At 30.5% G+C, this 24,131-nt stretch overlaps 1 protein-coding gene across 2 annotated transcripts in view; it reads right to left on the bottom strand.

Annotated features, from left to right (window-relative positions):
- cpx (synaptic transmission protein complexin) overlaps positions 1-24,131 on the bottom strand; it is a 229,481-nt gene that overhangs the window by 100,610 nt on the left and 104,740 nt on the right. For both annotated transcript variants that reach the window (XM_089228039.1, XM_015525034.2), the window contains exon 4: positions 22,331-22,400. In XM_089228039.1, the coding sequence (XP_089084165.1) occupies positions 22,331-22,385 (55 nt within the window). In that variant the 5' untranslated portion in view covers positions 22,386-22,400. The remainder of the gene's footprint in view (positions 1-22,330; positions 22,401-24,131) is intronic.

Raw genomic sequence — 24,131 nt, 5'->3', positions numbered from 1 at the left:
ATCCGGACGAAACTGACCGTTCACGCAATAGAATATTTGAATAATGTATATTTTTCTCGAATAAATTTTTACTGGAATTTAATATATTATAATATACATTATACACATATATAAATATATGATAGAAACGGCGTATATATATATTGTCACGTTTGTATGCGCCGTAGACACAACATTCTCTTCGTCTGACGAGGACAGACGTATTGTAAAAATATACTATTATAATATTCCGTTTGACGTCATGAAAAAACGGCTTTTTTAAAAGTTTCTTTATACCAGAGCCGGCTAGGTTGGATCGGTCACCAATTTTTTGCGCATACAATTCCAAACAATATATTATACGACCCGTCTCTGCAGTAAAAACAGAATCACAGAGAGATGGACAACAAAAACAATAACAACAACAAAATTAAGCGTCGGAGCGCAACTGATTTTTTTACGTTCCCCCTGCGTCTCGAGCACTGTCCCGGGAATTCGAACGCCTATAATAACATTATTACACTTTTAGATGAATGAACTTATCAAATTAATACCCTGACGAATATACGGAGTCATGCTGCAATATTTTAGTAGCAATAGTTTCGTAGTCGTCGTATCCGTCTGCGATTTGTCCACGAAATCTGCATAATCAATAACACTCGATTCGGTAAGCGCGACCGTCCTTATAGGGTCGGCAAAATTGGGTAGGTGATCGAGGAAACAAATCATAGAAACGATAAACAAATAAAATCTTAAGTCTCTAAACTATATCATACAGAATGTTTTTAAGACGAATGTTATAATTCGCATAAAGTGTATTCGGCGAAATAAACAAAATTTTCAAAATCATGAATTTATAGTAATTACACCGTAAAGTTAAGACATTAGTAGTACATGCTGATACATTTTTATATTAAATTACAACTATATATTATATACTTGATAATACTTCACGATATACCTTAATCTACATGTCGATAACTGCAGAGTAGTTAAGGTATTTTTCGGTATCTATTTACTGATGAACAATGAATTATTTTATTTATAAATTTCAGCACCCACACCACCGGTTACCTTGATGAAAAACGGGACGAAATTCATTGAATAAATCATCTCACCGATGATCATGCATAAAATACGATGGGATACAAATTTTATTTTAAACTTAAACTGCATTATATTAAGAATATTTTTTTGGTAATAAAATAATTTGGAAAGCTTTGTTTTAGGCCATTATATATAGCATGTATTTATCCTGATGGTGACATTTTTTGTAGAAACACCCTTTAAAACTTTCGTACCTTTGACGGTGCATCCCTATAATATTACGTAAACATTATCTAGCATTATGATGATAAAATATTTTGTAATAGTATATGAAATAGTGCCATGTTCGTGGATATATATATATACATAAACGCAGTATTGATACACTGTGCGAGTGAATATATACATAGTAAGTTTACATGTAAATTGCCATTGAGATTTGCGCGATCTGACTACAAAGGTCTTGCAAAAATAGTTTCAAAGATTTACGACAGCAAAAATGATAATAACTATTGTCATCGTCACAATAATTAAAGAACAGAGTGGAGATTCAGTGGACTTCAAAGTGCTGCTGTAAGTTTGTGTAAGTGTGATGTGTGTGGTATAAAAGCGGGAGGTGTAGGAAAAGTTTTTAAAAGGAAACGTTCAGTAGCCTCTCAGCCCATTCTCGAGACTCTAATTTCAGATAAGTTTTTCGATTTGTTTTCCTTTCTCTTTAATTGAACTTTTTAGGGGGATTTGGTTTGGAGGGGAAAACGAGAGAATCGAGGGCGTAAAATATTAAAAGTCATTAATATACACCATCGCCAACATCGTAGTTATGCCGAATCCGCCGACTTGTTTACAGTGAAAACATATGAGAATGTGGGTGATTTTTTTGTATTTCTCCTCTGTACCACAACTCAACTCAACGTCTATCTAACGCGCCGCCATCGCAGTCTCTTTTCAATAATTACAGAGACGCTTGAGAAATAAATTTTATCGATAATGATGATGGCGCCAGGGTATTGTGACGAAGCATTATTAAAAATGGCACCGCGACGTTTGACGGCGGAGAATGGAATTCGAAGCAATTTCATACACGTAATTTAATATATAGTATACCTACCTACTACATCATGACAATGCACTCGCATATTATATTAAACTACATATTTTCATCATCCGTTCGAACATTTTCACCCATATTCCTTCCAACCCCTCCTCGAAAACCTCGGTACCTTTCTGCCATGACCAAGTACGCAATACACAGATCAGAGACTCGACGACGGGGCACCATTTGGCATTTGATTAAACGTTTACGCGGCATCCAAACAGCAGGTGAAATATTTCCGAGTGAGGGATTCAGATCGCATCTGAAGAATTCCAAGCATCGGCAGCGATGTGTAGGTGATGACGATCGACTAAACGGATGAGAAGAAAATTATTCGGAGGTCCGAATATATACGTACAATAAGGAACCCTGCAGATAAAACGTTCGTATATTGTAATAGGCCCTGCAGTTTTATGGGTAAAAGCCACGTATTCTCGTATCAAAGGTATTTACCCGTAATTATTCAGAGACAACGACGACGAAGATCGGTTCGAAATTTTTAATCAAATCGCGTATACAATGATAGGAACGAATAATAATATAAGGACGTAAAAATATCGAACTCGGAAAAATCGAATTGGAAAAACTCTAACCGTCATTGACGGATAATACAATTATTTCCAGCGTTAACGCACAAACGACTGCGGAGGCGTATAATATTTTATGGATACAGGGGTAGGTACTACCTGTAGTCTACTTACAATTCAGAGACGTCGTACTCACTAAGGCTTTATATAATATGTATTATCCTACGATGTAGTGGAATACGCGTCGAGCAGCAATTCTATAACGAAATTTCCACTGCGCCGAGAAGATATAATTATTATAATCTAATCATATCGATGATGATGACAGTGCGCGCATATTGTAGTAAGGTTGCCGTGAAACAAGCCTAGTTACCGTCACATCGTTTCTTCTTGTAGCTCTTTAAAGTACGCTAAATTCGATTATTCTCGCCGTTTGTGATTGATTATTACTGTTTACGATGGATGGACAAATCCGGTAGAATTCAAACCAGTTTCACAATTTAAAAAAGAAATTACATATATCAGGGACTTATATCGTCTGGTGTAAAAAAATAATAAACAGGTAGGTAAATAGATAATATTTACATTTCAACTTTTACAAACAACAATATGACTGGATAATTGGTAATATGTATAATATGTATAAAATCAATATAATATTAAGAGGTTACCTTACAATGAACCACTCGTATGAATCGTCGTAAATAATAAAATATAATATATATAGGAACGTAAAAAAACGAGATGAATATTATAATAATGTGAAATATAAATATAAACAAATATTTTATTTATAATGAAATTCAACTGAATTCATCGCATTTGTTCGTTGTTTAAATATTTCAGCATTTATATATATATATATATATATATATATATATATACCAACAATTCACGGAAAATGATACATAATTAAATTTCATTACTATCCTCATCATAGTCGGAAGCTACAACGTTTTAAGAATTGAATATTTATTCAATATCATATGCTATAATTATTATACCTACCTACATTTAGTTTTGCGGTTGCATAATGTGCCAATATCCGCAACGTTTAAAGTATGTGATCTAATTATTTAATAATCATCCTGAATTTGAGCTATAACGTAAGCGCTAGCTACAGCTTCATTAAAATATTCATTTACTAGTGTTTGTTCGAAAGCAATATTATATTATATATAGTAGTATACTTGTCTTACAGCCAACTCAACACTAAAACATTAATTTATTTCAGAGAGCTATTTAAGATAATATTTATTATGTTGCCGTAAAATTGGAAGTAGCACTGAGTATATGACTTAATTAATTTCGCTTTCAACCACGCACTTCTCTACAGTGTGGTTTAAAAGATACGCATTGTTAGCGTATGCAAATCAATTGTTAACAATATGCACCAATATAACAACTTATGGTAACGAGTATATAGGATTCTGATAATATGTCAAATAAATCTGATATCAGCTTTCAATTTTGACGAAATTCGGTTTTTTCTTTAATGTAGGTAGGTTAGGTTCGTAGATTCTGTACAATATAATACATCTCGTTTTGCGTATGATCTAGTGGATGGCTTTACGCTGCTTTTGACAGAACAACTTCAAATAACATTTCTGTCAGCGACTACGGAAATTACAATACTACACAAAGCCACAAAGTTCAGCATTTTGTCGAAAGCCCCTGTTTAATCGATGTGCTTCTATGAGTTTAACGACATTTAACAAATTCCGTTACATCATTAAAATGTTTATTAAACTTTAATTTAATTCATTCATAACTTTTTGAATAATTGTTTAGTATTAATATTACACAACTTAAATTTTATATTATTAATATTCCAATTAACCGAGATCTGAGTTTTACAAATAAAACAATTCAACGAGCTATAGAAACAAAGAAAACCAATAGATCATAAAATAAGTAAGCATTTTGCGTTAAATATTCTCATACCATTTTAAATTTTTTTATTGTCTTGGAAAACATTTACTTTTGAAAGTAAAGTATTCTAATTTTCTATTATATTATTATGATTTGATGTTCTAAAAGCATAATAAAAATAAGGTTGTAAAAAATGTTACAACAACTAATGAGTATTAATATTAAAACGATAGAAAGATAGTTCATCTATTCACATAAACAAGGTTATTCAAAATAATTCATCCGATTTAAAGTGCTTACATTATTTTATTTTTTAGGTTTAGAACAATATGTTATACATTAAATAAAAGAAAAATATGTCAAGTTTAATTAACTGTATCTATAAATGTTCTATGTGAGCTCCTTTCGTTACACTGCGTACAAAACTCTCTAATTTCTTCCACGTTATCATCGGATGCACTAGGCCAGCCTGTGCTTTTTCCTTTGCACAAACACCCTGTTTCTTCAAACTGCTTATAGGTACCATCGGTCAACATATTTGTGGAAACTGACTTATCACCGTAAGCGATTATTTTAAAATAATGAATTAATGATATCATAAAACTTAGGAATACCCTCTTTTAATTGGTATATAGTTTGATAAGATACAATTTATTATTAACCATTTTAAATCAGATGAATCATTTTGAATAACCCTGTACTTATTGGTATATTTGAATATTATAATATAAAAACATAATTATAACAAACAAAGCTAATTTTGGAATTTGCATAATAAAACAATTTGGTTCATTGGTAATTTGATACGGTAGGTAGTTATTGTGTTTTTGATGAGTCATAAGATAATGGAATTATATCTTTAATTTTTAAAAGTATTGTAATATTTGTTATACTATATTATGTTAACCGTCCTCCGATAACCTACAGTAAATTCTAGATTTGTATACTAAACGTATTTTTTTTATATTTTTAAAAATCTCTAAAAAGGTATAGAGTAGAATTTCTTTCCATAAAGGATAGAAATCTCTACCCACATACCTAACTAATTTCGTAAAAGGGTTCCTCTGACTACTTTACAGTATCTAATTAATATTCGAAATTTCCTCATTTATTTATGGTGGAAATTTAATTATTTTTACACGGCAGAGCTCTTCAAGTACTCGAGTTAAAAATATATTTCACTAAACATAAAATTAATAAAGTACTCATATCTGTTTATATAACGTTATCCACTAGAAGTTGTTGGTAATGAATAATTTTAGTTTATTTTATTATTTCAATTTCTTCGGAATTTAATAAAAATAAATAAAAAGGGAAATCGAATTTACAAGAAAATATAAATTATTAAAAAACTTCTATATAATATTTCAAATCTACATTTATAACATCATATTTTACGAGTGTAGTTAACGCGAAATTCCCATAAGCATGACTGAGAAATTTCATACATTTCGTTTTAATTTGCACCACGATTTATGTGAACTGTGAAATATTATCGGTTCGGATTAACGTTCAAAGAATGAATCCTTAATTTTCCAAAAGTGGTGATAAACTGTAATATCCATACGCACACAAATTTAACATAATACGCCTCAACAATAGTATGCTACAATGATGAGGATAATAATATATAAACGCCGGAAGTGACTTTGAATCGTCGTACGTCGTCGAATAATCAAGACACACACATCACACGCGGTGGGGTCGGTGGCGTTGCCAACTCAGGGGCGTGAATCCGCACCACAAGACATGTCGTTTTAAAGTATCTTTTATACTCATTACACGTCGCGTACACGTGTTTTTCGGTAAAGAAAAAGAAAGTGAGTTAGATTAGAGTATAATTACGACGAAAAGATTAGAGTTTTGAAAAAACTGGTATATCCAACATTAATCCCAACCGGATGATGTAGATCGTAAAACACCGTCCACTGCATTCTATAAAAACCCTCGGATCTTTAGATTTATTTTTTCCTCCTTCTCCTTCTCTTACTCATGTACGACGTCATGTTTTGTGTGCGAAAGAATGTCGTGGCACGGTAGAAAGTAAGTTTTCCACCTACGCGAAAACAAAAAACGAAAAAAATGTTCCGAACGAAAATCTCTCTCCTCTCACCCCCTCCCCACCACCACTGACTAGGATAACTTCAAATGAGTACGAGAGCTCCTAGCTGTAATATCATACGCGTAACATATATTGGGCTTGACGTGGGGGTGAGAGGACGGACATACAATGGCGTGGTGAGCGAACCGTTTGACGGCTTTTCACCGTGCCCCGTGGGACAAATAAAAACTGAAATATCACGAACTTCCGAATAACGAAGCTCTCGCCAAAACGGCGGTGGTGCATAGACATACTAATAAAATACGGACTCGGATCAGGCACGCGCAAGAGACGTATAATGCAGATATTATATTCGCGGGTATACAACCACGGAAACCCCTCTCGAATACCTATATTTATAATATAGAAATACGTATGAATTTATGAAACGCGTGTAGATATTTGAACGGAGTTGAGGAGTTGATCAAATGTGGAGAGTGGGCTAAACGCACGGCCGATTCGAACGGTGTACTAACCATTATAACCACTACGAACCGCGGTAGTGATGGACGTCTAAAAAATAAAAATATTATTTAATTGTATGTCAATTGAGTGACGACGACACTGTTGACTCATCACTGCAGAATAGTTATGTACGATCAAACTTTTGATTTTGGATTACCTCCTAATTTATCCACCACCATCCTGCTGCATGCGTCCCATTGCCCATACAAAACAACCCCTCGAAGACGATAGTGGCACTACTGAAAGGAATCGCAAGCTTTTGTACTTTAAAATTATTATTTTTGCTATTATATGTGGAAAAGAACTTAAATGACTTAAATACCGTTAAAAACGTACGATAAATGATTATAAACCGCGTTGCACTTTAATTTATACCCATATCATAAAATATAATATCGTAGTACGATTTATTATAGATACAAGTTTTTTTATACACTCCTAACAACAATTATTGTCATTTAATGACTAAATAATTGTACATAGATTGATATTAATTACTTTCGTAGGTCATTATTATGGTCATTGTTAAAAAATCGAATTAAATACTTTAATATCGTTTTAATTCTATAGTAGAAAAAAAATAAGAACATAAATCGTAATAATATAATGTAGTTTTATATACCTAATAAATACAAGCTACACATTTTAGCACAGCCTTTTATGCATCAATGTTGAAAACCATAGCATTAAAATAAAAAAGGCTATCATTCATACAGTTTTAACTTATCTAAAATTGTTATATTATGTTCGTATTATTTATAATATTCTGATGTTTAATAGTAGTTTTCTAATTAAATGTATTCAACTTTGGGCCTTATTCCGAGCATTAAACATAGTTATACCTATATTATATTCGACTGGACGTAAGAATTGAGATATTTGATCTAAGATTCTAACATAAGTCATACCAAATAAATGATAACGAATCACTCGCTATACATGCATAAAAATAGACGAGTTTTGAATATTAGTGATTATATTATTCAGCCTGGATTTTGTTTATCCTGTGCTTGGACGTATTCCAAAAAGCTAGTCGTTAAATGTGCCATTTAATCTTTTTTTCGCTGAAATCGAAAAAAAATGGATTAAGTCGAGCACAAAAACTTTAATCCCGTAAATAAATTATTCGATTTAAACTTTTTTTATTTGTTTTTTATCATTTATATTAGTAGTACATTAGCCCCTGCCTATTATTAGTAGTATTAGTAATCTAATAATCTACCAAAGTGATTTTACAAGGTCATGATAAACAGAGACACGGGCACGAGTGTCATTCGCATTAGGTTAGCTCGAATCGGGACAGAATAGTATTTCGGTATCGTGAATTAAGTATAAACGCAATGTTGTGAATAGGAAAAATAAAAAAATAAACCCTATCTTAAACGTACATCGGTTAAAACAGCATTCGTAAATTTGTTTCAATACAATTACCGGTATAGTTTATTCTTACGTTCAGAGAAAATAGTTTAAAAACACATTTCAAAGTAAATCGAAAAATTACATCTTCAAAGTTCGTATAACTCTATCTGGACTTGATTTCTGATTTTACAATACCTTTTTGAAACTATAACCACCTAAAGATCTCACAGAAATAATAAGTTGATTTTAAAAGCAACTCAGTTGTTTGTGATAAAATTCAATCAAGAAATCTAAAACGATGGAGACTTTTATTTTTAACGGATCGCAAGAAATAAAAAAAAACTGTTGAAATCGTGACGCACTTGTATAATATCACAGAAGTCATTCAAAAACGGGCACGTGTCCAAACATTACAATAAATTAAAGTTAAGTACATATTTAATATGGTTTTATAGTCGTCGGTAAAACTACATAATTATATTTTGTACCATATATTATTGGGGCTGGGCTATATTTTATACGACCTTTTGCACAAACTATGTCGAAATTATTATGAACTTTGAAAATAGTTATTATAAAGCGTTGTATAATAATGTAGGGCGTTTAAAATATATGGTGGGAAAAATGTTCACCAATCGTGTGACACGAAAATTCAAAAACCCCGTAAATTGAAGAGTATAATTTAATAGTATGTTGTGTACATACATATTTTCAGTGTACGGAATTCTAACGCGCATACTGCACATATTATGATATATATGTATAAAATGGTGCACGTGCCACAAACTCATGGTTTATTAAATTATATACAATATTGGTTTCGGCAGTAATGCAATTTCGGAATACTATTGAAATTGGTCTTAAGCTCGTGCGACTTAAAGTGTTTCTAATAATGGATCGACCTACTGCAATATAATATTATTAGATAGCTGGTTGATGTTTTATTGTACCATGGTACCAACACAATAATAGAGTATAACGTTGTTAGCAAGATATTAGTAACTAGAATAGTCGTCATTGGAAATATGAAAATGTAATATTATAGTATAGTATGGGACCGACAACTAATCAACGGCGAAAGATGTATGCACGACACAAACGTATTTCATACTATCATGAACGGTAGTTGGTAAAAAAAAAGGAATAGGTATAGGTATGGGATATTTTTGAAAACCTATCTATTTTTTAGTTACAAATCGATTTCACGGAGTTTTACTGTCCCCCGAACACGGTAGAAGTTTTATTACAACAGCTGAATTTATCTATTCCTATATATACGTCATATATATATATATATATGTATATACACCTATGTAATTATATAACTATACATTAAATATACTATACTATATACAATATAACTATATTATGCGTTTATCGTTTCCTATATAGCAGTTTTGAAATTATTATAATGCTTATATTAAAATAGGTTCAACTACAGTTAAATGTAATTGCTAAAGTTCCAATGTATTATACTATTCCGAGGCACATGACGAAGTAGCAAAAATCTATACATTGTTAAATACCGACCAGCTGTATATGTATGGGGTGCAACAGTACTCTACACGATTATCTGTGACAAATAAAGAACATATCTATATAATAATACAATAAAAAGCAAACAATTAGGATTCATGCACAATAGAAATTAATCAAATAAAGTGTTGCGCGCGTGACTATCACAGCAGGCTGCTGCAAAGTGATGGATTATTATATCGTTTGAATTACGTTTTTACCCGTTCGCCAAACGTTTGCATAGTAATATCGTCCACCCAACCTATCGAATATTATTATTAGGTGACTAACTGCAGTGGATGTGATGTAACAATGGAATAACAAGCACTATAATTATTATGACGTATATACATATAATATGCATAGCGCTGTTTCTGCGACAAATATTAAAAGGTATTACAACCATCCACCTTTAACATTGAAATGTTATTAATATTATTATTATCACCATTGCAGAACGACTGTGCGACGAAAAGCGAAATATTTGCGTTTACAAGTAAGGTACCAAACCAATAATACACCTTCCGAAATTGAGCGCCACGGACGGAAACGCGAGGGAGCTCTGAACTTACACATGCATGTGTGTCATACACGCTCAACGCACACACACACACATTTGTACGAGTATTTGTGCTTTTGAAAGTATGTGGATATAAATGTTGTTACAAAAGTTTTTTGGCCACCCGTAAATCATGATAAAGTAGATATTATAATAATATATTCGTTTTATTTTAGATTGTACAGACGTGAAGATTCTCGCAGATTAGTGTGTGCATATTGTAAAATGCAGTGTAAGCGTGCGAAAAACTTTGTCCATAATTTAATAAAGAAAATTCATTTTTATCGGGCTCAAAAATAACCATATTAATATAGGTATCTGCAAATACTATGAAAGAAAACACGTACAATAAAATTGCGTCGTTTTCCTAATTGACCCGAACGCGTTCGTAATTTACTATGATTATTACTATGATATTTTTTTAATTTGTTAATACTATTTTTACCTACGATTTAATATTTATTATCAATATGACATATTATATTATAAGCACACGATAGACCAAATATAAACACGATACGTAATTTTTTATGCGTTCTGACAGTGAGTGCGCACAATGTGTGTCACGGAAAAGTTATGACTTAAAACGGTCGACTACAGTTCCGCATATTTCTCAAAACGTTAGGTTTCACGGTTTCTAAAATGCATGCAGAAATGTTACAATTTTCTAAATGGGTGTACAATGTAAGGTTATATAATACTATATAATCTCTGCAAAAAGAGCGTATGGGTACTATACATTATCTGTCTACATATTAGTTTTACAGTTCAATAATTTTGTTTGGGTGAAAACGAACCAGATCATGATTATAAATTATTACGTAATATATCGGTGCCTAAAACTATCAAATGAATTTATTGATGTATACAAAACAAATAGAAACGAAAAAAATATATCACTGTAAAAAGTAAAAATATATTTTGATGTATATTATATGAATTTGAATGGATTTAAAAAAATATATATAATAATATCTTATATATTTTTTATATCATGTTATCCTAAATAAATCATTATGTAATGCAGAGATGAAAATCTAGTATGTGTTTATTGTATATGTATGTGTGTAAATAATATTATTATAAATTATAGTTAATATCCTCTTATCTCTTCTACAACTTGGAGCCGATTGGCATAAAAAAAAACATACCTACTATTTGAGGAAAAATATGGGACATTATTTACGGTGCAGTAGTGTATAATTATGATGTTATGCCATAATATAACGGCCATAACGTACTGAGGTAGTATATTATATTATGAATTAATAATTAACTCAAGTTTCTTTATATTTACTAGGTACCTATACTAATAGTTTATGTAGTCGATGTTAATTTAAATCGCAAGTTTTATGAGCTTTCGTGCGTTTATAAAAGAATGTCATAAGCGTTGGTTTCAGTCGAATTTAAATTACTTCCCCGCATCACAAGAACAAACAGTCAACTAACAGCTTTATTTTTTAGTCTTTTGATACTACTTTGTAAAAATGTCGAGTAAATCACATCGAAAAACTTGTTTTTGGAAAGTATACGTTTAGTGTTTACGCTTTAATATAATATTGGTCTTAAATTTTCGAAAAAAAAACCTTTCACTGCTCGGAAAATTGGTTCGGGATATGATGATAATAAATCGTGAATTTGGCACGAGCGTTTAATATTGATTGTATATTTTGTAAACAAAACATTATTTTATACCTAGAATAGTCTTTGTACACTGTGGCGATTACGTATATAATATATTAAACAAATTAGAAGAGTCATTTGTTTTACTTCAAATGTTTAACCACCGTTTTATGTGCATATAAAACAATTCCGATAAAATATAATGCGTGCCATAAAGACTTCTAGACAACATGACATCAAAAAGAAAAAAACAGAACGAAAAAAAAACAATACGGTTCCAAAAACAAGGAAGGCGCTGAACGTCGGCCAAATAATTCGGTTGATCCACAATTTATGCACCACAATATATAAATATAGCTATATTACACTAACGTATAGAAATTTAAAAAAATAAACGGTAACCCAAGTCTGATGTTAAACGATTTATAGCGTAATTTATAATATCATTTACGCGTGAATACATTGATATTAAAATACATAAAAAATAAATATAGATAAATAACGAAAAAAAACCTATACAGGTAATAGCGACTAACGTCTCCAATCATCTACTAAAACGACATATTATTTTAATGAAACCGTCTCACGCACATCTGACCTACATCCGTTTTGATGGTTTTGTTATTCGCAACATGACTCGATAGTTATTATGGAGACGTACAAATGTGTGTTTCATTTTTCCTTTATTTTTGTTACCATACATATAGGGCTGAGGAAATCTTTAAATATTCATATATTATTTCGAATATTATTCGTCATTAATACCTAGTTCTATTGCATTTGCATTTCTTTCGCATTATATACGCGCATTGTGGATCTACTGGCTCACCCCTGCACATCAATCATAAATCTATAAAAACGTTTTGATAAACTCAATAATTATATTTGATGAAATATTGTATAATATTATAAACTATTAAAAAAGTGGATGTCGCTCTGCTGTACAGTAGGTTACAAGTGGGTTACTGTAATGGATGGAATTAAATTTGAATCCAATGATATTATATCATATAAAACTAATAATGATCAAAAATTTCATATGCCTATGAATAGTTCAACTTAATTTGAAAATTGCATGTATCTATGGTCATATTTTTTAAAGTTACATCAAAAACCAAAATCGATTTTGTCGAAAACTGAGTGTGCGTAAAATTTCCCGTTTATCCCTTAATTTTTAGTTTGTTTATCCCGATTATTTAGAAAAATATTGATAAGTTTTTACATTTGACCCCCCAAAGTACCAACTAGATTCATTTTCTGATCGAACGAGGTACTGAAGTCGAAAATCGCAGCACTTTTACTGCCCCAAAACGTGATGACAGACACAAAAAAAAATTAAAAAAAAAATACACATCATCGTAAAATCAATACATTCATCGCTCCGCTCAGAATCTAAAACGTTATACTAAATGCTGGCTGTATACATTATGTTTATTATTAGAATATATATAAATATATTTTTTTTAACAAAAATCACCTATAACATAGTTGTCTTAAAGGTAAAGATGCCTATCAATATATTCATTAGATCCTCAGAGCAAGTATCAGAGAGTGATTGTTTAAAAACCTTAATTTTAAAATTTAACAAAAACTATTTTGGAATATACTAATTTAGTAAATTTATGTAAAATCGCATGAAAAACCATACTTTCCACCATTGACGTATATACCGTTTGAGAGATATGTGAACTTTTATCGATGCATCTGACGGGACCCTAATCGAGTGCATATTATGCCATACATGTATTATTCAATTTGGTTAAGCAGTTATAGACTTGGAGGGTACCATGCGAGTACAACTACACCATAATATACCACGACTTTCCGTTCCATTATGAACCTATAATTGGAATTATTTCCACTTGAATGCATTCGTCTTGAATATAATAATATATTTAATATATATACACTCCCTCTCTTTCTCTCTCTTTCTATTCAGTTTTAGTCAAATGTGCGTCGTGTGCATAGCAAGGGTTAAGGATCAGCCGTCAGATCTGTATAAAATATGTACACATGATAGTGTCGCGGGTAACAGGGAGATTGAAAAGACTCTGTTCGTACAGCCATCGACGCTGTATCGTGGTTAAACAGAGTCGTATGTTGGGCGTGAAACGTTTTTATGAAATACATTTTGTTATTTTTACCTGATCGACGCGGTGTGTGACGCATCGTCGAACACGCTTCAACAACGAACGCATAACCGACAGCCAACAGCCCGCACGATGACTATATCCAGCGTGTGGGTTCGTATAATATGGTATATGCCGTAGGATTGACGAGGTTAACCGAAAACGACCAATATATTTTCAATAGGCGTTGAACCCACCCGAATTTTCGAAAATTTATTGCACGCAGCTTACTTTTACGAGTCACGAGAATGGTAGGCAACGTAAAAGCACTAGTACAACTTATATAAGTATAGTCGTATAGATACGCTGAAACCCAACGACGATAAAATCTACAGATTTCATTTTTCATCGTAGGAATATCACGCATAGCTTACTGTCTCGACGCCATCTACGTTTTCCTCAATATTTATTTAAAAATTAACGTTATTTTATCTCTTATCGTTCATATTTATTTCTATGCAACATTCGTGCATATATAATATTATATATTTCCATTATTTTATTGATCTTGGATTAAATTCGTATTATTTATAAACGCACAACCAATTTTAGAAGCGTAATTTAATTTCTCATGAAAATATAATATTTTGAAAACTAATTTTTCGGTTTAACTTTGAATTTAATTTTTTTTTCGTTTGAGACGAAAGATTTATTTATTTTTTAATTTAAACATGTAAACAAAACGTTGTACAAAATCTCCGAAACTAAGATTTTTATTTTTATTGTCAAGTAATTGTTTTTATTATTAAGACAATTTTTCATGAAACAAAGACGAAATTAAACAAAACTACTTATTATATACATATTATACAATATACAGATATTTATTTTCAACTTTTCTTACGGTTTATGAGTAACTAAATAAAAAATAAAACGGATTTTTAAAACACAGTACACATAAAAAGTTTTTTGCGAAAATAATGTAGGTACTTACATTTAAAGTTCATCAAGTTTATTTTTAAGTTTATAAAGTTTGTCAGACTTTTAAATAAAATATGAAATAATTAAAAATATTAGTACTTGTTATGTAGCTTTAATAGAACTAGGAGCGCTTCTATGTGCTTAAAGCTTAAATAATATTGTTTTAGTTTCAAAAACTCTATTAACTTTTTTTTTTAATTTCACCATATTTTTTACATAATTTATTCGTGCTTACTATTAACTATTATATTGATTTCAAACTGGTAGAAAAACGAACAAGTTGATATACTGTCAATAATTGTGTGTTCAATTATTTTTTTCTAATAGGATTCATATTTTTATGAATTTTAAATTCTAAAAAATATTTATAAAAGTAGTATAGCGACTATACTAAGACGACAGTAATATTTCTTTTACTTTATTGCAAATAGTCTTCAGTCGTTAATACACCGCGCAGTATGACGGTATAATATATTATTATTATTATGTTGGGTAACTGGTGAAATGCGTATTATATATTTTATTTCGCCGCGTTATGCGCTCTTATAGTACGGTATTATACCTCGCGTATACATCGTACCAGAGTGAAAATGCGTACAGTACAGTTTATATGACACACGTCTTTATTCCGCAATATAACTGCAGTATAAAACCCTATAAACACACGTTGTATAGTCGTTCGAAACAGCTGGAAATTAACTCCGGCTCTTGTTACTCTTTTCTAAACGATATATTAAATGTACAGTGTATACGCGCCATGTAATATATATAATATGTATATCTACCTCGGCCAGTAAACAAATAATATATACTTACACTTACACATACACGCGCCAACGATAATCCGAAACCGAATCCACACTCTCTTTTTCTCTATCTAAAACGCACACACACACACACACAAAGCTCTTCTCATCTTATCCTTTATAGTTTTACGACGTGATCGTTAAAACACAGTCGTCGTACTACTACCGTTCAAAGTTCAATACGCGTAAGCAATGACGACGAATATATAAGATATACATATTAGGTACTACACACACACACACACACACACACACACACATATCATAACATTGTGTACGCAACTCATCCAAAAGCGCATAAAATAAACATTTATTCGCATTTCTCATCTATAAAGGAGAAAACATGAAATAACAGTAACGTTTGGGTAAAATTACTAAAAAAAAACACACACACACGTAGCTATAAGGACAACGAGTGAGTGGGAAAAATGAGGGGATAGTACAGTCGAAAAAAATAAAATATTATATTATACATCATATTACGTAGCGTTGCATAATTCAATGCGTTATATATATTTTATATAAAATAAAATAATATCATGCAGTAACATTTTCTTGGTGATGTAACTGAACGCTATTTTCCGAAGAAACATAATATTATAGTGACGGAACAAAGTATTTTTTCAACTTTTATCTGCAAGATATAATATTATTGTTTATGAAAACATTTAATTGACTAACAATTTAAAAAAATCAATTACAGTGGTAGGTATAATATTACGTTATTTTTGGCATTACACCTTTCAGAGTCATGCTAAAGTTAAATTCAATAAGCGCATACTCAAGAACATGATTAGAATATTATGATTATTATAATATCTAATAAAATACTATAAAACATTTTTTTTTTTTTTTTGGTTATGTAATAATAAACATTTCCAGACTTTTTCATCGAAAAAATTTATAATTGTTTAATGACTGACTCGAATGATCATAATGTTACTTTACATGGTATATAATCAGGAATTCAGAACAATTATATTTTGTATATTATGTCGATGGATAAAAATTTTATATTATAATGTTATATATTATATTAAATTTATCAACTATTACCTATAGTTTGAATACCTACTATAAATGTTGTTATATTCACGTTGGGATGTAAAGTGAAAGAAATTTACAGGAGTTTGACTCAGATATAATATTAAACACCAATGTGCTTTTAATGTGCAATAGCTTGAATATTACAATCCTATATGAACGATTAATGACAATAATTTTCAAAAAGGATTAATGCTGATTTAAAGTAATAGTTTACGTTAGATTTTTATTTTTCCTAAGATAAAATTGCTGTATATTTTGATTTTGACCAAAAGTTTAAAACAATTTTTCCTATTTTAAAGATTAAAAAAAAAAGTAGTACAAAGAACTCGTTGTGAAATAATTCGTACTAAACTTAATTATAATACAGAGAATTGTAAAATAAAATAGTATAAATAAATATTTTCCCAGGAGAATTTATCGAAAGAATATCTATAATACTTATCAAGAAAGTGCATACTGTATTCATTAAATGCGTGGTTAAGATTAAATGGTTCATAGGCTTTAATTTCAATGGAAAAGTCAAACTCTGCTTTGCTTCTTGGAATTTTATTCGCTTACGAATATACAACATGCAATCCATCACAATGAAAAATAAGAAAAAATAAGTTGGTTTAAATTTTTTTAAATATTGATTTTCCGTACTACTACATATATTATATATATAAATTAATGAAAGCTGTTTTACTGCTAGTAACAATATATATATATAGTATATACATAGCATATACAGTGCGTCACATAGTATATAATTATTATACGAGTGCTTATACTAAGGGCTAACGTTTAATCATGCAAGACTCTCGCAAAGTGTATATACGCAAGATATTAATTGGCGAGTTATTTAATAAAATTGCTCCTTCGTGTCAAAATATTTACAGCATAATATATACCTGAATCGTACCTGCAGACAAGGTGGAAATATATATTAAAATAAAAACCATAGCGCATAACCGTGTGTGTTGAGAGAAAAATGACGTGGGAATGAGGAGGGGGTCAGGCGGGAGCGCAGGAATATGGCGGCAGAAAAAAAACGTTCCGTAAAACGGCTTCAGGAAATAATTCATAAAAACGTGGACTCGAGCTAATTTCGGCGTACAGAAAAAATGGTTGATATAATAACCCATAGAAGTTTTTACGACGAAGAGGCCGAGTGCGAATCGCGATTTCACACGCAGAAAACGCTATCGACGTGAAAACGCTCAGTTCGTGCTTGAAAGCAACTGCGAATAATGGCCACGTCATATAACAATAAGAGGCCGGGACGGCCGGTAATTAAAAAAACGACGTTAAATTATTATTATTATTATTATTATCGCGAATATTACACGACGACGTCATAGTGGCGGCAGCAACGGTGGTAGTTGCATACTACTACTATATACTTTTGAGTTCTTAATCGTCTCAACGTCCGTGATAAACAACCCGTTATTCCCAGCAGTGGCGGAAAAATCGTTATTATTTCGAGTTCAAAACACGCTGCAGCGGAGAACTATTAAATCTTCGCGGGGCTCACATACGGCATCGTATAATATAAATGTGTGTGTATCTTCGGTATAATGTCGACCTCAATGGTTATAAAATATAATATGTAGAATAGCGGCGGTACGGGGGCGAGGTCGTATATTTATTTTATTGGGTGCTTAGAGAAAATAGAAGATTTCAACACACGTACACCGGAAGAAAAAAAAATAGAGAAATATACGGTGGCCGCGTGTGTGTAAAATTGAATTTTGTGAAAATAATAATAAGAAGAAAAAGAACGAGAACAAGTAGAAACCCCACGTTTAGATGGACATATATATACATTATTATTATTGCGGTGCATATAAGACAAAACGCGTGCACATGGCGCATGCGGGGGACGAACAAATTATTACATAAATATATATATATGTACACAATGCATATAATATATGTTAGTTTATTTATTTTTTCGGCAGCGCCGCCACTCCGACAAAACCATTCATATGATATTCGGCTTGGCTGCGTATTTTGGCTTATTGGCTTTTTGTCGACGCCGACGCGGCGCTATGTGTATTTTTACGAAACGAACAATAGCAGCGCAGGCTTCATCAGTCTGTAGTGGCGCCTAGCTAATTTGACGACCATTATCTTGCTGTCGGTCGATAACAGTCCATTATTACGAGTATATATCTCAATAGTGTATGTGTGTGTTTGTGTACGTGTATTTTCAGAGAGTACAATTTTCCTACTCGAACCCCACTTTTTATTCTCCCCACCGCCTCAAACCCAAGAATCGTTTAGACAGTCACTGGAGGGATTTTGACATGGCAAATTTACCAATAAGTAACAAGAAAGACATTTCATAAAAAAAAATGATTTGAATATATATTATGTTATGGTCAATGACGAAAATTGAACATTTACGTCATTAACTGGTCATTAATGTTATAAACCAAGTTGCTAGGTTACTTTTGTAAACTATTGGTCAATAACGTCAGATTCCAAGATAATAGTTTATTGTTGTAAATCACAAAACAAAATAAAACAATTTCACCTTAATGACCGAATATTAACATTATTAACCATTGATGTTGGTCAATTACGTAAATGACTGAAAATTGTTTAAATTTTTTTTTTTATATTAATTATATAATATATTAGTTATTGTTTATTAATTATTTATTTTCGCTAGGCATGCTGTAGTGAAATTTTCAGTATCTAAATCCATACTTAATATTTTACATAAATAAAAAGTAAATATTAAAAAAATAAATGAAACGTGAAATGGCAAACTGTGAAATTTTGAATCGGCGAACTGTCGAACTGCAAATCAAGCGATGTCAAACCAATAAGATGTCCGCAACGATACTAAAATATCTGAAATACGATACCTATGGGAAAAAAATCCAATAAAATAAATTATCTACCTTTGATAATTTGTTAGATAATCACGGCATTATTTGACTTAGCCATCACTCCATCAGCTATATTGGTAGATATAACTGACAGTGACCTGTATGTTATAAAAGTATAAATGTATAATTTACAACAACGTCCAACAGGAGTTGGGAATAAATGTTAATAGTAAAATAATACTCGTGTTTACAACATCAACCATTATGTGTCGCCACTTACGAAAATTTGTATTTTAGAAGGTCTTTTTCAACATTGACCAGACTTTAACGTAAATATCATCATTTTCGTCATTTGCCGTAAAATAAACATTATAATATAGGTATTTGCCATATACAATATTATAATTTATACAGTATTATCAGTATTGTATTATCGCACATGAAACTCCACCGGAGGCGCTGATCAACTTTGTCGGAAAATCATATAAAAAATGAAACGATTTTTTTTTTGCATTGCAACGCAAATAAATAAAAACATTAATAGAATAAAATTCATGAATATTTAAATAGTGATAAATCGTTTTTTATTACAATAAATACGCATGCACATTATTATGAATTACTACAGCAATAATATAATTTAAAAAATAAAAAAATGAAATGTTTTGAGGATTTGGAATAATTATTTTAAGTATTTGGCTCTCTTTCTCCCACCCCAAGTCACTCAATATTCATTTACGGAAAATAAAGATTTTTAATCTTTCGTAGTGTATATCATTTACCTAATAGGGGAAGTTCTCAAAAATCGTCGAACTACCATAATAATATAATATTACAATAGTACATAAATGTCCATATTCTATGGGTCGTAATATTAAACCAACCGGAATGATATCACGAAGCAAAATAGAATGCGTTTGTTTGGGCGTTAGGTAACAATTTCCGTTATTCAAAATCTTAGAAATGCCTATGAATAATTTAAAACCATTGTATTATCGTTTATTCCTTATAGCCCGTGCTTTATAGGACGCGAAGTATTGATCATATTATATAAAAAATATTCCATAGGTAGGTCAATACGCCATGTTAGGTATTTTTCAGGACATTTAAACAATAATGGTCTTAAAATACAAAACCAAATAATATTAATGGTTTTATACTATTGCTGTAAACGGTATACGATTATGTCGTCAATTACGATTTACCAATATTATTTTATTTATTATAGCCATTTAAATTTAGCAGTTACGTATTTTTATACCTACGAAGGGAATAAAATACAATTATATTTATTTTCTCCTAATGATTAATATCTGAGATTCGAGTAGAAAGAAAATATAAAATTTGTGCCGGACAATTTAAATATAATAACAAACTCTGTCTATATAATATACATTCCACCTAGTTCGGTGGTAGACGCAATATTCAAATTCAAATTAAATTGTAATTTGTATCTTTTTTTCTATTTAAGATCTATATATTGTTGAACGATACTATTAAACACTATCAAATAAACTCAAAATGTATTTTACAGTTTTATTTAAAGTGACTATCTTTTTATTATTATAATAAAAAAAAATTCCGTACTTCAGATCACAACATCTCATCATCGTCGTGGCTTAAACATAAAAAGTAACCAAAACAAAGATGGTATATTATCATCTATATTTAACTGCAATAAACTATTAATAATACTATTACAATATCATAATCAAATGATTTATGAAAAGTAATACAAAAGAAAAAACAAACTTATGCATTCGACCCGATTTGGAAAAACGCAATATTTTTATTTTGGGAGTGCCGTTTTTATTTGGGGGATCGACTGAAAAAAAGTCATCCGAACGACTGCAGCTTTTAGAGATATAAAAACGTGACGGTGTTTTTTTATTGTATTAAAATACTTGAAAACCGTATTTTTAAGTTGTATTTGTTTTGTTTTTTTAAGGTTTTTATTTTGAAAAAATAATAATATTATGTAAAGAACCCCGAGTCTCCTAGGAATGTTGGGTGCCTTCACATTTGTTTCACAATGGTGACAGCGTTGTCTCGAGGCCAACAAAAGTTAATAGTATTTTAAATTCAGTAACTTTTTTGAAATTCTCTAGAGTATAATATCTAACCATTTTGATTATCAACTATTCACTCTTTGTTCGCAGCGTTTACAATACTACCCACCTAGTGAAACTTTTGTGTCCTATAGGCTGACACTACTAAAACAATCCAGTTGAACTTTTCTCACGGCTAAGTGAGTGACTTTCAAATATTGGTATTTAATATCACCATCGTAGCTACATTGTTTATACCTTTTGCAGATTTTTTGTTGCCTGGGCGCACATCGTTACAATTATTTTTAAAAAATGTTTATTGTACCAAAAATAAGTAAATGAATTATGTGGATTTTTGAATTATATCAAAAGAGGAAAGACTTATAATATAATACTATAAGTTATAACATAAATGCGTACCTTTTACGGCGTTTAATTTGTTTCCGACCACTTGCTTTGCCACAAAAGCCGCCATTATGCTTCAATGATTCTGTAACAAAAGATAAAATAATAATCTGTTAAGTACTTGGAAAAAATTATAACAAAATCGATTTCACACTATAGTGATCATTGTAGGTTATATTGCTCATTTATGAATTTAAACGTAGATCGTTATTTTTTTAATATTACAAATACAATTCAACATAAAATAAGAGAAATTAGGATTGTAAAAATACCAAGCGAACTTTAAATAAATATAAATATTTTTTTCAGAAAAAAAATACAACGCAGCTACTTAACCACTCTAAAAAAATTAATTTAATATGTCTTAAAAAAATAAAAATAAAATGTTCAGGTAAGTACGTAAATGGCTTAATTTGATGATGTGATATCCTACTTATATTGAATATAAAATTAAACAAAAATGTACACATTATTGTGGATACTAACAAAATATTGCGTAGGTTTCGTGCTACATAGAACAAGAACATGGAACAAATCAAACTGAATACAATAAATTATAATAACAACTTAACAAACATAATATAATTACAATTGATTCTTTCTAAAAAAAAATAATTGGTATGTATAGAATATGACTTAGAGGTGCTACTACTGGATTCCTCTTTTTCCGATGTCTTCATGAAATGAATGAACTTATTGTTTTTTTTTTTCATTATACGTAAATCGATTGTAACAATTAATGTTTCAAATAAAAATTAATAATAATTATATTTAAAACTATTAAAAAAAACTATTTGCACTCTGATCAATGCGGTTCCTAAATATAATATTATGTATGTTATCTGAAGTTGAAAAACATAATAATTTATAATACGGTAGACCTGCATAGGTTTGATAAATCCGATACCATTTGATACTTGTTAGAGCGTGATCGTAGACAGTATAATGATATAGAATATAATTAATTCTTAACTTAAGCTCCATAAAAAGTTGGTTGATATTCGATGAATCTATTTCAAACGGATCATTTGATTTTGTCTTTAAGGAAATATGGCGAGTATTCAATTTCATACATCTTATAATATACGACTATCAATACTTATGTAAGCACACAAAAAATATTATAGATATAACTAAATTGATAAAGTTTATTATACATCGTATTATATTATACATTGCATGTTCGATATTCAATAACGCTGTGCCACATTTACTGTTTTTCACACAAGGAAAAATAATTTTTCCCTCTCTCACTTGTTTTCCTCGTTATTTACCCCATCGTATATTTAATTTAACGATATTTTTAATTTTTATTTATTTCAAATATATTTTAAAGTTAATAAATGGATATTTTAAATCTTAACTGCACACAATATAGCTAAAAGGTATTTTATAACATTATTTATATATTTATTTTTACGTCTTGTATATTTATTTATATATACAATACAAATGTATACTATTCAGTTATAACAGTTTTAAGTTTGGGTACAGGTTAGGACCTCCATTGTTACAATCAACGCGCACGAAAAAATCGATAAGTAATAATAAAATATTGAACCTGATTAAAATTTATAGTACGTATTATACCATCGGAAATAAGGTGTTTTTAAACAACAATAAAATATTATACTCATTACTGTAGCCGTACAGCCTAGCACAGAAACAACGCTATTTGAAACCTTTTTTTTCTGTTTGTAGATGAATTTCATTTGAGATTAGGAGGGTTATAATGTTTTTTACACGAAAGATTTTCATCGTGACGTCTCAACGTGGGTTTAACTCACACGAGTTTCAAAGGCTAGCGATGATGGCG

This window comes from Diuraphis noxia, unplaced genomic scaffold, assembly GCF_037042655.1.
Source record: "Diuraphis noxia isolate RWA-SAM2 unplaced genomic scaffold, SU_Dnox_SAM2 contig0005, whole genome shotgun sequence".
Lineage (NCBI taxonomy): Eukaryota > Metazoa > Arthropoda > Insecta > Hemiptera > Aphididae > Diuraphis > Diuraphis noxia.
The sequence above is the reverse complement of the archived record's forward strand: the minus strand, read 5'-3'. Positions and strand labels throughout refer to the sequence as shown.